At 33.4% G+C, this 17003-nt stretch overlaps 1 protein-coding gene across 1 annotated transcript in view; it reads right to left on the bottom strand.

Annotated features, from left to right (window-relative positions):
* Positions 1 to 17003, bottom strand: part of LOC123661262 (probable replication factor C subunit 1) — an 80930-nt gene that overhangs the window by 10510 nt on the left and 53417 nt on the right. The window contains exon 2 of the mRNA XM_045596250.1: positions 1476 to 4230. Within this exon, the coding sequence (XP_045452206.1) occupies positions 1476 to 4187 (2712 nt within the window). The 5' untranslated portion in view covers positions 4188 to 4230. The remainder of the gene's footprint in view (positions 1 to 1475; positions 4231 to 17003) is intronic.

Here is a 17003-nt window from a genome sequence, read left to right as displayed (position 1 = left end):
TTATCAAACTGAGTAACTTTTTAAAAGGCACAATTTAGTATAATTTAATAGTTATTTTTATAAAACCTCTCTATACAATACATTTTTGGTTTTATTTTCAGACTGTATATGTTTCATACAAACTATCAACCCCAATTAAACCCCCTTAGCAATGGAATATCGTAAAATCCGTTCTTAGCGGACGTCTACTAACTATAATCTACATCATACGTCTGCCAAACTTTATCTTTGTCCAACCTGGATGGATAGACCATCCAGCGGTTTTTGAGTTCTCGTGATGAGTGATCCCTTCTCTTCTATATATATAGATTACGATGCATTATTTGGACACCTCCTCACCATCTATAGAGCATATATTTTAAATTTCAAGTTTCTTACTTCAAAAATATAGGACTTTCATACAAAAGTCCAACTCCTGTTTTACCCCCTTAGGGGTCGAATTTCGTAAAATCCGTTCTTAGCGGATGTCTACGCCCTATAAGAAACCTACCTGCCGAATTTAAGTTTGTAGCTGTTATAGTTTTGGAGATTTCGTGGTGATTGAGTCAACCTACCATCCCCCGTTTTAACCCCAAAAGGGAGTTGATTTCTAAAGATACATTATTTGGACACCTTCTCATCATCTATAGAGCATACATTTTAAATTTCAAGTCTCTTACTTCAAAAATATAGGACTTTCATACAAAATTCCAACCCCCGTTTTACACCCTTAGGGGTCGAGTTTCGTAAAATCCGTTCTTACGAGATGTTTATGTCCTATAATGAGCCAACCTACCAAATTTCAAGTTTGTAGCTATTATAGTTTCGGAGATTTCGCGATGAGTGAGTCAGCATACCATCCCCCGTTTTAACCCCAAAAGGGAGTTGATTTCTAAAGATACATTATTTGGACACCTTTTCACCATCTATAGAGCTTACATTTTAAATTTCAAGTCTCTTACTTCAAAAACATAGGACTTTCATACAAACTTCCAACCCCCGTTTTATCCCTTTAAGGGTCGAGTTTTCTTAAAATTAGCTCTTAGCGGATGTTTACGTCCTATAAGGAACCTACCTGCCAAATTTCAAGTTTGTAGCTGTTATAGTATCGGAGATTTCGCGATGAGTGAGTCAGCATACCATCCCCCGTTTTAACCCCAAAAGGGAGTTAATTTCTAAAGATACATTATTTGGACACCTTTTCACTATCTATAGAGCTTACATTTTAAATTTCAAGTCTCTTACTTCAAAAACATAGGACTTTCATACAAACTTCCAACCCCCGTTTTACCCCCTTAGGGGTCGAGTTTCGTAAAATCCGTTCTTAGCGGATGCCTACGTCTTATAAGGAACCTACCTGCCAAATTTCAAGTTTGTAGGTGTTATAGTTTCGGAGATTTCGTGATGAGTGAGTGACCTTTCGCTTTTATATATATTATAGATATAGATTATAGATAAACTATTGGCATAATGAAGAAAATATTATGTGATTTTACCTTTTCGCAATTAGCCGTTGCCGTAGTTTGGGTATGGCTTGTTGACGAGATGCGATATTGCATTCCTGATACAGTACAGAATCCTTCATGATGGTGGGTGGAGTAAACCCCTGTTATAGTTACATCTGTATCTTGATTAACAATAACCTCAACTTTCTGTTTCCTGTCAGCTACACTACTATCTTCGATTTCTTTTTTAGTGTCTTCATTTTTTACCTCCGACTTTACGCCGGAACTTATTACGTTTTTTGGCTTTTGAGAATAAGATTCGTCGCTGCAAGAATCAGATGTAGTATCGTCTTTGTTGGATTTAGGAGATCGTTTTTCATAACTAGCAGCTAAAATTGCTGTAGCGTTTAAACTTGCCATCCGTTTTTGAACTACCATATCTTTGAGATCCATAACGATTTCGTTTCTATTGCGTTTTTTCTTTATAGGGACTCCTGCTGTTTTCTTCATTTTCAGTGGAGGTTTGTCCGAGTCGGATTTTCCTGAAGACGATTTTGGTATAGTTTTCTTTTTATCCGTCGGCAAATTGTTCGATTTCGACTCTAATTCGCTATCTTCACTTGATGACGTTGAAGATTTTGGATCCCAATATTTACCGGCACTTCTTATGCCAGGAACACCTCGTAGACTTCTTTGAGGTGGATTGTCATCAGAACTTTCAGAACTCTCTTTGTCCTTTTCATTCTTATTTTCATACTCGGACTCGGAAGTACTTTCTTGTTTTTCTGTTTCTTTTGGTTTTGTATCTTTCTTTTTAGGCAATGAAGCTTTAGACGTACTCGGCATCACTTGTCTATCTACCGTTTTCATCAATCCCAATTCCATATGAGTTCTACTTTCATTCTCATATAAACAATGCACTTTAGCTAAGGCATTTAGTGATGCCATTCTATGCTTTTTGGGGCCTGTCCACATGGATAATAGTTTTAGACGTCTTTTGCTAGGTTTTTCGTTTCCTAATAGAGCTGACGTGTCTTTTAAATCAATTAATGAATCTTTTGAAAGCTCTTTTAGTTCTTTGGAAGTAGTTTTCTTTGCACTATCTGTGATCCTTTTATATTTTTTATTTTTTATCTTTTTAACTTTAGAGGTATCAGACTCTGACGACTCTTTATTATCATTATCATCATTTGATTCACTCACGCTTTCTTCGGAAGAAGTATAATGAAAACTTTTCGTGTTTAGAGAAAAGGTAGATGTATTAATTTCCTCATCAGACATGCAATTCTTTTTAAATTGTTTCTTAGTTTTGTTAGAATTTTTCTTAGCATTGCAAGTTTTGGTGGCTGGTTTTATGTCTGTTTTTGTGGAAGGTTCTTGATCAAGAAATTTAATAGGACTGAAAGGCTTTCCGGTGATGCTTGATTTTCTTGCAACCATCTTGTATGATTTACTTACAATCGGTGGTTTCTCTTCTACTTCCTTTTCACTAGAGAATGCGCTGAAATCTAAACCAGGCGAAACATAATTTGTAGTATTCTGACCTGGATTCAAATCTTCAGACCGTTTATTGGCTTTTAGTTGTTTAACTACTTCTTCAATAGGTCTATGAGGAGAGAATTTTTTCCTCTCGGTGTCACCTTTTTTATCAATAATTGTTCCTTTTACCCTAGCTATAGGTCGTACTCTTCCTATGTTTTTATTGATAGGAGATCTAAAATCTGAAAGAATACTTTTTGGTGAGTCAACTTTTTCTGTAAATGTATAAACGTCTATATCTGGACCTTGGGATACAAGATTATTAGAAGCATTTTTTTCTTTGCTACTGTCATCAGATTTTAAAGATACAAATCTTTCAGAAACACTTAGGTTTCCTTTCGAATTTTTGCAACATTTTACATCTATGTCAACGGTTCTTAACGATCTACTTGAAGTGAAAAATTTAGGTGGTCGTTCAATCTCCACTTTTGGCATTTCTACTTCAGTATTGTTAGTTGCAGAAATGTTTTGAGTAGAGTTTTTAAGCGTGTAACTTTCATTTCCATCACACTGAACTTCATCTTTAACTTCAATTTTTGCCTCCGCTTCGAGAGAGGAATCTTTATCATCTCCGTTATTAGTTTTCATCAAATTGGTTAAATTTTCAATGGAACTATCTTTTTGGTTTGTTTCTTCTTCATATTTTTTATCTTTATCAGATTGATCACTATCTTTATTTGTGGATGTTCCTTTTTTCTTCTGGTTTGTTGAATTTCCTTTTTTTAAATTTCCTTTTGGTGCTGATTTTGGAATATTAGCTGTCCCCTTTTTAGCTGCTTCTAAATTAAGTTTGTACTTTATGTTATCATTAGTTTTATCGTCATTTTTAAGTTTTAAGTTTGATTTGTTTTTTTTAGTTAATTTTACTGGCTTTTTAGTGACGACTTTTTTTGCTACTTTAGCCTTATCTTTCGTCTCTTTAGGTTCTTTTTTCGCCTTTTTTGTAGGGGAATCTTCTCTAGATGTATGGGTCTTGACTGGTAAAGTTTTGGCTGCTCCAGTTGACGACTCATTTTTTTCTTTAATGGATGACTCAGTCTCATTTTTACTATTTGATTCGTCACTAGCGCCTTTTTTAGAACCTTTTAAAGTAGATTTTTGAGGAAGCTTTGCCTTTTTCGGAGGAGCTCTCTTTTTCTTGACTTGTTTGGCAGTATTTACTTTAAAAGTTGTCTTTCCCAATGCTCCCTTCTTAGGTGAGGGTTTTGCAGCTTGTGACCGCATTGTCTGCTATAGTCATTGATCAGCTGATGATAGTGTTCACATTCTGAAACAAAAGAAAAAGTCAAAATTCAAAATTAAGGCTTAGTCTTATTAACAAGTAGTTAAGATTTTACTAGACGTAACATTAACATAAAAATTTAATAAATCAAAATCTAATACTTTTGTATTACATGTTTTTTTTTTTTGTATTGTTATAGAATATAATTTATTGAATTATTAGAAAACGAATCTACTGTAATAAATAATAAATGAAGTACGAATAGTTTCGAAAACAAGCATAATTTTTAAAATATGAATATGACACCAGTGTTTGGATTAGATTTATATATAGGTATTATCATAGAGATTTATTTTATTTAGATCAATAATCAAGATTTCTATCTCCTTATATTTTATTTTACAGCATTGAATGATTATTTTAATTCCATTGTAACACTATTATTATTTTCCATATTTTACATAATATAAGCGGATCATACAAAGTTCGTGATCAGAAGTTAAATAAATACTGTATTTGCAAAAAATGTGAATGCTCTATATAAGAAAAATTACATGAAGACATTTTGAGATAAGTTCTAAACGTATTCTATATCATTAGTCACCATTTATTTTAATAGATAAAGCCAACCTTGTATAAGTACAACATAAACAGTGTACACGATTTTTAAAAAGGAGTTTGTATCGAGCATTATGGTTTACGACAAAATCCTAAATTCAATACTAAGAACAAAGTCAAGACTCCCGACTGTCGAAAATGCCTCTTACGTTAAAGTCGAAGTCTTTGATCGATTTCAAGAAGAGCTTAAAATTCACTTTTATCATGGACTAGAATCGGCAAGTACTTATCATATCTCCTTCAAAAACCGCCTCATAGCCTCGATATATTTTTATGTAGCTTTTGCAGAGACGTTTATATTAACAACACATACAAGTAACATGGCCTATAACTTTACATCTAGATCATTTAACGCCATTTGGCCAGCAATTGCAATTTTAATAGTTTCTCACAAACGTCATATTTGAATGCATGAAATGTGACTAATGAACATAATTTTGTTAGTAATTATTCTATAATGTTTTAAAATGTTTAAAGAAAAAATTAATTATTAGCATGACCGTAGTAATGAGAGAAGGACTGAGGACAGATATCAACTCTACTTATCATGATAACAGTTAGTAGGTACTATATTCGATATTTCCACTGATCTATCTTTTCAAGTACTTAATGATCATACGAGTTGTCTGACTTCTTTATAATTAAATCAAATGGATAACGTTTGATTATATATTTCAAATTAAAATTATTTAGCCGACTTAACCTTATATAGGTGTATGTATGGCTTTATAAATAAAGAATTAAAAAAAAAAGTATTTGAACAAGTCAAAATAATAAGTATCAAGATTTTTCCGAACGGGCCACTATATGGTCATTTAATGAGAACAAACTGGTGTAAAAGGAAGGATCTTTGTCCCTAAGCCCATTTAATATATGGCATCAAAAACACCTGCGCCTTTCATCTTACAAGTCATTTAACGGACTTTGAAAGTAACTAATGTTTTAATTATTTACATGCCACATAAAAGTGTGTCTTAAAACTTTATCATCCGATCCCAAAGGTCGGAGCTAGTAGCAGGTTAACGCATTCTACGTATTATGTTTGTTGAACAGATATTAAAGACTGTCAATATTCCGCACAAAACTTTCATCCTTACATAGGCAACACCACACTGATTCATCTACATCACCTATTCTACTACTAGTTTCAGTAACCCAACTGACTAACCAGTGGTATTGGTAAGGATAACAATACGAAGTTTAAAAAAAAACGTTATTTTTTTGTGATTTATATTAATAGTTGTGCTTAATTAAAATAATTTAAATTCCCTTACTGCGTATTAATATTAAAACGTTAATCTTACAATAAACATTACATATTTGTATTTATTTACAAATGAAAAAAACCAACTTCAATTACATCGACTACATATGACTACTGACATCGACTCAAGTAAATACGCATTATAAAAGATAACTCAAATAGTACTCGCCAGATCTCGATCAAATTTAAATGGGACTACACGACAAGTACCACAAGAAAAAAATAATCATCGAAATCGGTCCACCCAGTAAAAAGTTACAAAAATATATACACTTAAAAAAACGTCGAATTGAGAACATTTTTGGAGTTAAAAATGACTACGCAAAGCCAATGATTACAAACGTAAACTCCAAACACAGACAATTACTGATATACCTATAGATGAGACTGAAATGAAAATTTGTTAACCAGTTTTAAAACGCTTATGTTCACTTTTACTTGAACTTTAGAAAGAAAGACAGACGCATGATAAATAAGTTACCAACATACATTTGAGTTCTCTGTATCGACAGTATATCGTATATTATGTGCTTTCCTAAAACACACAGCGTTGTATGAAGAAGCAGTGTGTGAATTTCCTTCTTTATACGGTAAAAATGTTGCCACTTACCAGAAACAGTGTAGATTTACCCTTATTCAACCACCAGTGTGCGTGCGGTCTTAAAACTTCGCGCGCTGACATTTGTTATCTGTTACCTCATAGCATTTGTGAATTTCATAGAATTAACATCGAAATATCAATTTTCACATCGGTAATAATCACAAAATTCACAAAACATTCTGAATAATCACACAGCTCACCTGAATCTTACAAAATAGTGCTCGACGTAATATCTAACAGATTAAAAAGTTATATCCAACATGAAAACAACGGAAGAAAAGTATCATGACTCGAACGAATCCGCGGAGGACGACATTACAAACATATCTGCTGCTTCGGAGGAAGAGCAGAGACCGGAGCATTCCGGTACCGATACCCGCCCCAATTCTTCTTCCTCGGAGGATGAAGAAGGTATCACATCTCCCCCACCTCGCAAGCGAAGAAGGTGCACGAAAAAATTAGCACGTGCTCACGATAAGAGCGACCCCAGAGTCGACGCATTGATACAACAAGTAAGTTATATATCTGAATATATAGAAAAATTACCACAATATATAGACAAATCAAAGCAAAATTTATTGAATAACAAAACTTGTTTAACAAATAATTCAAGACCCCAATATAATTTCATGGAAAAACCTTTTTCCCTAATTAACAACCTTGATTTGGGTAACATAAATACTAATCATGATGAAAACGCAATTGTACGCCCAGCTAACAAGGAAAGACTAGAGGAATTAACTAAACTACAACAATTTGACTCACCGGCTTGGAAAGGTATTAGATATAAAAAAGTATTGCAATCATTCTTGGCCTCTCCGGGATTTATAGGTTTAAAAATTAATGAGGAGTTATACTATTTGAACAGGAACAAAGACTTCCTAGCTACAACTGAGAATTTTCTAGCGGGTTTATCAAATGCAATACTAGATCAGAGACAGCAACTGAAAGCTGGTTTACAGAATATAGTAGACTGGGCCTCAACTGAACCTAACAACCTCACTATTCGATAAAATGGTTAGCACCTTCGGAGCAGGAACACCTAGTTACAAAAATTTTGAAAATACCATGCAAGTAATTTGTGGAAAAAGAAGTGAATGCATTGAAATAAGGCGAAACAGAATACTTAAAGAAATTAATAATCAGAGTGTCAGAAATATAAGAGAAAATATTCCCCCAAGTTCAGACTACTTATTCAATCGGGAGACTCTAGCACCGGTAATCCAATCCTTAAAAGGTACTATACCTATTTTTAACTCACCAAGAAAAATTAGAGACAAAAAACCTACATTCAATCGACAACAAGGATATAAAAGATATCCCAAACATTCATATAAAACGGCTAAAACAGAGAAGAATAGCAGAGAGATCACTAAAAGGAACCAGCCCTTTCGTAGAAACCAAGCCCAGAACTCAAATTCCTTTAAACAAAAATGACTACAAGCAGAGAAGGTTCATAGGAGGCTGCCTAAAGAATCATATAGACGAATGGAGAAATTTAGGTGCCAATACAACTATACTAAAACTCATAACAAAAAGCCGTATACCCTTCAGATCCAAGCCTCCACTCTGCTACCCATTCAGAAATATAAAACTAAAGTACAATACAAAACCATCTCAAAAGATGACAAAAATGATAGAAGAATTAAAAGACATACAAGTTTTAGTGAAGCCTCAAAAAATAAACACAGGTTATTATTCAAAGATATTCTTAAACAAAAAAACAGATGGTTCCTACCGCCCGATATTCGACCTGAGAGGACTGAATCAGTACGTAATAACCAAGCACTTCCAACTAATCTCCCACATAGATGTCACAAACTTTTTACAAGACCAAGACTGGATGGTAAAGATAGACCTACATCAAGCTTACTTTCACATACCTGTCTCGGAGACACACAGAAGGTTCCTTCGCATAGTATACAAACAAGAGATCCTAGAGCTAACAGCCCTCCCATTTGGCCTATGTTCGGCCCCTCGTATGTTTGCAACTGTCTCAAACTGGGTTGCGGAAACCCTAAGATCCCGAGGTATACGCGTGCTAGTATATCTAGACGATTACCTATTGGCGAATCAAGACCACTCTTCCCTGGTTTCTCAGGTCACGGAGACACTGAGAATCCTGGAATATTTAGGCTGGCACATAAATTATCACAAGTCAATTATAGAACCTACCCACTCCCTACAATATTTGGGGCTAGAGTGGAACACACAAGAAAACACCATTCAATTACCTCAAAACAAAACTTTATGAATAAAGGAGTGTTTAACAGGGGCCTTAGAGAAAAAACACTTATCACTAAGAGTGACACAGCGTCTATTGGGAATGCTCAATTTTGCAAATATAACTGTACCAAAAGGCAGACTACACTGCAGAAAGCTACAAATATTCCTAAGAAAGTTCCACCAACAAAAACCATCACAAAGAAAAGTTCTACCGATCCCTGTACTGCAAGACCTCGATTGGTGGGCAAAAACAGTAAACCAAAACTCGGTGCCAATACACAAGAAAAAAATTACCCACTTCTTAACAACAGACGCAGCGGATGCGGGCTGGGGAGCACATCTAAACAACGACTATATGTCAGGCCAGTGGTCTCCCGAACAAGAAAGGTGGCACTCAAACCTAAAAGAGATGTATGCAGTATACGGGTCAATATGCAGGAAAAACAGAACATTACAAGGAGCTCACATCCTGGTCCAATCGGACAACAGAACGCTAGTGGCTTATCTGAGAAACGAAGGAGGTACACGTTCGATACCACTCCTGAATTTGACAACCAAACTATTAACCTTAGTGGACAGACTCAACATAACTCTATCAGCGTCATATCTCCCAGGACCACTGAATGGAATAGCAGACCGTCTCTCAAGGGGTCGACCAGTGCCAGAATGGCACTTGAGTCCAAAAGCAACACAAGAGATATTCAAACAGTGGGGAACTCCAATAATAGACCTATTTGCTTCAAAAAACACAAGAGTGGTAAACAAATATGTAACTATCGACTCAAGAGATATATTTGCAGAATTCTGGGACGCATTCAGTCGCACATGGGACTACCAACTAGCATGGGTATTCCCCCCTCCGAACCTAATGCCTCGTGTCCTGACTCACTTAAACACTGCCAAAGGAAAATATATAATTATAGCACCGGAGTGGAGTCAGTGCTTCTGGCTACCGGACCTTCGAGCAAGAGCTCTATCAAAACCACTACAGATAAAGGATCTACACAAGACACTAAAAGATTACTCAACGGGCAGGTGCCCACCACAAGTGATGAAATTATCTCTAAAAGCTTGGATAGTTGGGGGTGGTCCGATTAAGTCACACACTGGAGTCTAAAAGAGAAAGAACTACTACATAACAGCTGGCGTAGATCAACATTAAACACATATAAAGCTCCTATAAAAAGATGGTTAGATTGGTGCAGCGATAACAAAATCAACCCTAAATACCCAGAGGGTAATGACATAGCAAGATTCTTAGCAAATCTTTTTCTAAAAGAAAATCTAGCCTACCGAACAATACTAGTAAATAAATCGGCCATCTTAACATACTGCGGAAACACTAATGAAAATTATTCAAAAAATTTTTTTATCAACCAAATTCTCAAAGCCATAAGCCTAGCTAAACCTCCAAAACACAACCTTCCTATATGGGACACCAAAATACTATTTGAATGGCTTAAAATAGACCCAAAGCTAGATACATTTTTTGAGATCTCAAGAAGAACTGCACTTATTTTATTACTTGCCACAGGCCGTAGAATACATGACTTGACATTACTAGAGTTTGCTGAAGACAAGTTTGAATCCAATGAGAAAAGTATAACGCTATGGCCGAACTTTGGCTCTAAGACAGATTCAGAAAAGAGCAGACAATCCGGTTGGAAACTGCTTAAACACCCTGACTACAGATTATGTCCAGTAGGACATATAAATCTACTAAGAGAATTTTCACAAAGCAGGCGAAGAGCAACTAATATACGCAGCTTATTTATAACAATAACGGGGACAGTTAAACCAGCATCAAGGAGAGTTATTGCCGGGTGGATAAGAACTATCTTTAAAGAATCAAAAATCAACGCCCCACCAGGTAGTATCAGATCTGCAGTTGCATCCAAAAGCTGGTTAGAAAATAGACCAGTGGAGGAAATCCTCAACAGAGGTAATTGGAGAAGTGCCCAGACATTCAAAAAATTCTACTGTAAAAAGGTAAGAATTAAAAATGGAAATGAAGATTTACTAAATAAAAACTTTTCAATTATTTGATTTGATTACATAAGTAAAAAAAAAAATAAATAAATAAAAATAAAAATAAATAAATAATAATAATAAATAAAATAAAAAATTATACATATATATGTATATACATAGATGTATATACTTATATAAATAAAGATCTCATTATAAAATATACTAATTATGCCAAGTCAACATTGTTGGAATAAATAAGGCAAACAATTTTAAATTAAAAATTATGCTTAAAAGATCTCATGATAAGAGACACTAATGATGTTATATCTAATTTCTTTTAAATAGCATTGTTGATATAGATAAGGGAAAGCCAATTTCAATGCAAACATATGTTTAAAAGATCTCATTGTTAAAAGTGATTGTTATTACATTAATGTTAAACCGATACAAGAGTCATTTCAAGTTGTGACAATTATTGATTTGTTTTTAAACTATTTAATTCTTGTTAAATGTTACTTAATTACTTTTATCCTTAAATTTTTATCTTAACTTCTAAGAAAGATTATACTATTAATGTTACTACCTAATACTACTTAGTATTTAATTAATCAACCTCAGATGATCCAAAATTACCTGTTAATCTGAAAAGAGGGACGTTATCATTTATAAATTCTTTATTATTTTAGAATGACTTTTCTTTCATATCATCCTTAGATCTGACTAATCACATAGCATTTGTACCAACCACCAGCAGATAACAAACAGGTCTTCATACAACGCTGTGTGTTTTAGGAAAGCACATAATATAATGTTTTGCATTCCAACAAAACAATTATTATGTGTTGAATAAAACACACAGCGTTGGAGTAAGGGACTTGCTGGTACCAGAACTACCAGAGAATGAAGACGCTATGAGGTAACAGATAACAAATGTCAGCGCGCGAAGTTTTAAGACCGCACGCACACTGGTGGTTGAATAAGGGTAAATCTACACTGTTTCTGGTAAGTGGCAACATTTTTACCGTATAAAGAAGGAAATTCACACACTGCTTCTTCATACAACGCTGTGTGTTTTATTCAACACATAATAATTGTTTTGTTGGAATGCAAAACATTATATTATAGGCGACTTTATTGCTTTAGTATACTTGTAAGTAAGGCGCCATTACAGTGTGTATCTGGAAAATTATCGAAAGACTAATTCTACTTAGTTTTGACACTTATTATTTACCTATATAAGTACATATACATTTTACTATTAATTTATTTCTTCCGTAAAGGTCAGGAAAGGTGTTTTAAATATGATAATACAAAATTGTTCAAAAATAACTAAGTTAATACAAGTGTTGATACCATTTAAATAATAAATGACCAAAGTACTTTCGATTCTCTCTTACAAAAGATATAGTTTTCTCTAGAAAAAATATGCATATTTTATCACCCACATCTATTTCAAATATATATTCTGTTTGTTTATATTTCACTCTACGAGAAACTGCTAGAGCTTAAATTGAAGCGAATCTGTTCAACTTCGTAAACTCGGATTACCGTTTCGATTCTTCATAACTCTCAAAGCTACGACGTTAAAGGGACGTGCAGGTTGAGGATACAAAGACTTTTGCTGTTGTACCAAATTCTTACAATATTGTGCTACTGTCTCTTACAAAGTTTGTTTATGTTGTATCCAACAACTGTATCCATAATATTATTATTATTAAAGGAGAAAAAAATTAAGTCCTGACGACAGCTTTGCTGACATCGATTTAAAAAAAAATAGTAACAATGTTTTTCTTTAAAAGTAATAAGTTATTTTTAAATCGATTAAATTTTTGGTACATTTTTTAATCACTTTTTAGTTACGATTTTTTTTTCGTAAAATTTTAAATAAATTTTACTCGTTTAATCCATCGCACAAAAATAATGAACTGATTTTGATCAAACCTTTACTATTCCCTAAGTTACCAGATAAATAACTAGCTTCGTATTTTATAAATGTTTGGAAACCCTGTGAAATTAATTATAAGTAAATATTTTGCGGTGTCAAAATATACATATTTTTCGAAACAACCTCTTTTTCAATTCAATAAAAAATATTACACTAACTTTGTAAAGTTTTAATTAAAAAATATACATTCAATTTCTCCAGCACTGGTAATTTTGTTTGTGTAATCTGATATCTAAAACCACAGTAAAACGATTAGCTGTTTATCAGTCTTCCGAATGGGATAGAAAGAAATAATTCCCGAGGCATTTCATCTTCTATATAAAATTACTGAGATCAAAAGAAACACAGGAAAGATAATAAAAAATTCGTCTCGGAATTGAACTGTTTATTTTATATTTCAGATTTGATTTATTCTAATTTACTTGCAGATACTTAACAATTAACACTAGAGATAGATCCATTTTGTACAATCTGTATAAAACTATTTGTAGGTGTATCAAAATCTATGCAAAAATCATGTGCCTAATAAAAATCAAAACAATAACCTAATTAAAAATGTCGAATGTTTCGTTTTCGTTTAAATAAAGTTACAACGGCAAATTAAAAAGTTAGCCATAAATTCAAGGTAAAAGCGTAAATGCAAATGTTTTTAACTTTTTGACACGTTTGTAGCGAACGACATAATCTAAAACAATAAGTTAACGACGCCCGTGGCTACCAGCATTCATTAGATTAACTCGACTAGAGCCGGTCTCATCGCTTAATTATCACGATTCACGACAGAACACAAATCATCTTTCTTTGTTCCGACCGCCGCTTTACTTGATAACTATTATAATTGTGTTACGTTTAATAAAGACTCAATCTGATCTCCCTATACAATAAAGTCGAAATTAAAAAGATCTTTGGTGCCTTATTTCTGTTTAATTTTGTTTGTAATTTACTTTCTATTTACTTTTACGTTCGCAATTTGTAGTCGTAATTAACTACAGACACTTTTTATGTTTAATAAAGTACCTAAGAGTTACGATTTAGTCCTCAAAAGCAGAAATGAGTAATATTATTTATAATCGAGGATATTACATACCTGTTGTTTTAATGAACATTTGAGATCTAACATTTACTTAAAATATAATATCTTGTAATAAATGGTTATAAAAACATCACCCATTAAAAATAAATTGTTTACATTTGAAAGTTAAATCCGACAAATTAAAGATTATACACGAATAAAATTAGATACAAATCTCCATTTGCAAAATAGTAGCGTAACGAGATTAGCGTAGACCGATTCAGGTCAGCACGATTCCGTCAGCGCAGAATTGAATATGAAATTGAAGTTCTGGGTCCACGGAGAACACATTAAGCTGTCAAGCAACTGTCATCGAAACGTCAAATGACAAAAGTTAACAGATAGAATGGTGCTGATGCAATAAAAATATTGTTTGTTGAATAAAACAATTCGTTTGAAATATGAAACGGTTTTGATGTAAGCTGTTCAGCTTCTCTAAATATTTTACCGTACTGTTTATGTGACTAAAGTTTGATCTCTATTATTGAATATATGTAATAATATTTATTGTGTGTAATTATTAATAAGTTATTTATTTATTTTGCACTAACTTCAACTAAGACACTGCTAAAACAATGTATACAAACTTCTCGTAAGGCTATCTCTATTATGCCTACATTAGTAAAATTTTGAAATACATAATATGTCGAAATAATACTTACCTTAGTACTTATACGTAAACACAAATTACACGAAATTTATATTCTAACATCTTTATTTATTAGCTAAATAATACTTTTCTACACTTGTTTTTTTATTACCCTTATAACATTTATATTAAGTGTCTTGAAGGAAAAAATCCTACAAGATAATTTCAAACAAGCGCAAATTAAATTCTCTAGACGGCTTGTCGCCAGACTAGTCGATGGAGCGTTTTATAACAGTACTAACTACTTACCATAAATCGCTCGAGCAATTGATCATGTTGAACTAAATTGTATTAACATGAATACTATGAATGTAATAATTATAGTTATTAACAGATTAATGATTTAATAACGATGATGCATTTTTTATATTGTGCTACGGAAAATAAAAGTAATAGAATATTAAGTGTTTAGTAGTCATTTTTTGTTTAGATTTCTTGCAATGTCTCGTTACGCATTACTTCCAATATCCTGAATGTATCGACGTATTTATACTATAGAATATTTAATTACTAAATGTATTGTACTCTAAATACAGAGCTCAGTTGAGCTTTATTACTAACGAATATTTGGTATAACTTCAAAAGCTATCATCATGTTACTGGGAAGACTAACTTGTCAGCATAGACAAACATTGCGATCAGCAACTGTGAAGGATAAAAGCTTTAACGGAGGATCGAGTTGTGAAATTATGGATTATGATTGAATAAAAGAAAGTTACTTGTACATAATTAGGTTCACGTATAGCACGCGTAGAAACACATCAGTGTATAACTCTATTGTATGAACATAATCATAATTTTTAAGTTGTCGACACTTAATTAGCACAAAAAGAAATATGATAAACGTCAAATAAGTAAACAATTATTTATTATATAATTATTAATTATGTAAGTACTGTTTTTTATTTAAAAACATTTATAATATAAAAATGTACATTCGTGTATCGTAAGTGCTAGCAAACAAACTCAATAGCTATTTCCGGCAGCCAGACAAAATAATCTTTATAACAATTTCTTTAAATTAATAAATAAATTATCAAATTAAAAAGTTTGTTGTTACTAGAGCCTTAAAAAAAATATTTCTTTCGTGTCTTCTCCATCGTCGTTCGTGTCTTCGTTATACTGTCGAAATCAGTCGTGCGATTTTTGGCACTTATTGGAAGCCATTCATCTAAAGAATGAATGAATCAAAGAAATTATTGACAACTGACTTCCTGCATACTATTAACTCAGACTAAGTTGTATGAATACAGAGATAAAACGCCTGAAACGCAACACCAATTATATCTTATTACGATAATTAAATTTATCGCTTCACACACTCAACGACCCCCAGTAGGATTTGTTTGTGTGTCGGTTATCCGGAACACATTACACATGCATAAACGGCCAGACCACGACAAACATCTATAAGGTTAATTCAAATATCTGCCATGTGCGGAGATCGAACCCGCAACTGTCAGCGCAACAGTCAAAATTCATTGCTGTGCTGGGCGCATTGTGTGCGCGTCGTCAGAATAGTAGAGTTACGGGCTTATTTTTTTGTTAACACGTTTTTATATTACAAAAAAGCGTACAGCCTACCTGCTAGTAAACGGTTACCATAACTTACAGACGTCTGCAACACCGGGAATTTTGCAAAAGCGTTGCGTTGCCGAATCTACCACCGACCCTGCCTAGAAGGTCTGGTCTCTGGTCAGGAAGGTCTGTGTCTCTATCTTACTCACCATAAGAACACTACACTACTTAAGAGCAGCTTTATTTAACTGTGATCTTTTGTATGTTTTTTACAAATATAAAAAAAAGCCGTTTCTTACTTCGATTTTTTTCACATTACTAGGTCGGCAAACAAGCGTACGGCTCATTTGATGATAGGCGATTACTGTAGCTTATAGAGGTCTTCAACACCAGAAATATCACAAACACGTTGCTGGTCCTATCCAAATTCCCCCAAGAGCTCTGGTCACCTTACTCACCAGCAGGAACACAACACTGCTTGAAAACAGTATTATTTAGCTGGGATCTTCTGTAAGGTCTAGTTACTACCCCAGTCGGGCTGCTCCATATTTTGAACATGAAGTTTCCTACTTTGTTATTTACTTTTTGGAAGGTTCCTAAATGTAGGACGACTTAAAAGAGGCCTCATGTAAATTTGATCAAAATCCGATACCATTCGAGCTGAAGAATAAAACCTTGCAATGGATAGGAAATCGCTTGGGTTTAATGTAATCTTAGTTGAGAATTATTTTACACCGATAGGCTGTTGGATTGGAATTGTTTATATTATAAAATACAAAGAAAATCAAGTTGGAAAGTTAAATGAACTGTTAACAGACTGTTTATTTCTTACCGTCCGACAAAATGGTTTTATAATTTATAGCGTTTGCATATATGGCCTTATTTTAGCCTTAAAATTGGTGGACCAATTTTTCTCGTTTTTTTTTTGTTCAAGTGGGGTCTTTATCGAAAGAC

The sequence above is a fragment of the Melitaea cinxia genome, chromosome 16 (assembly GCF_905220565.1).
Source record: "Melitaea cinxia chromosome 16, ilMelCinx1.1, whole genome shotgun sequence".
Classification (NCBI taxonomy): Eukaryota; Metazoa; Arthropoda; class Insecta; order Lepidoptera; family Nymphalidae; genus Melitaea; species Melitaea cinxia.
The sequence above is the reverse complement of the archived record's forward strand: the minus strand, read 5'-3'. Positions and strand labels throughout refer to the sequence as shown.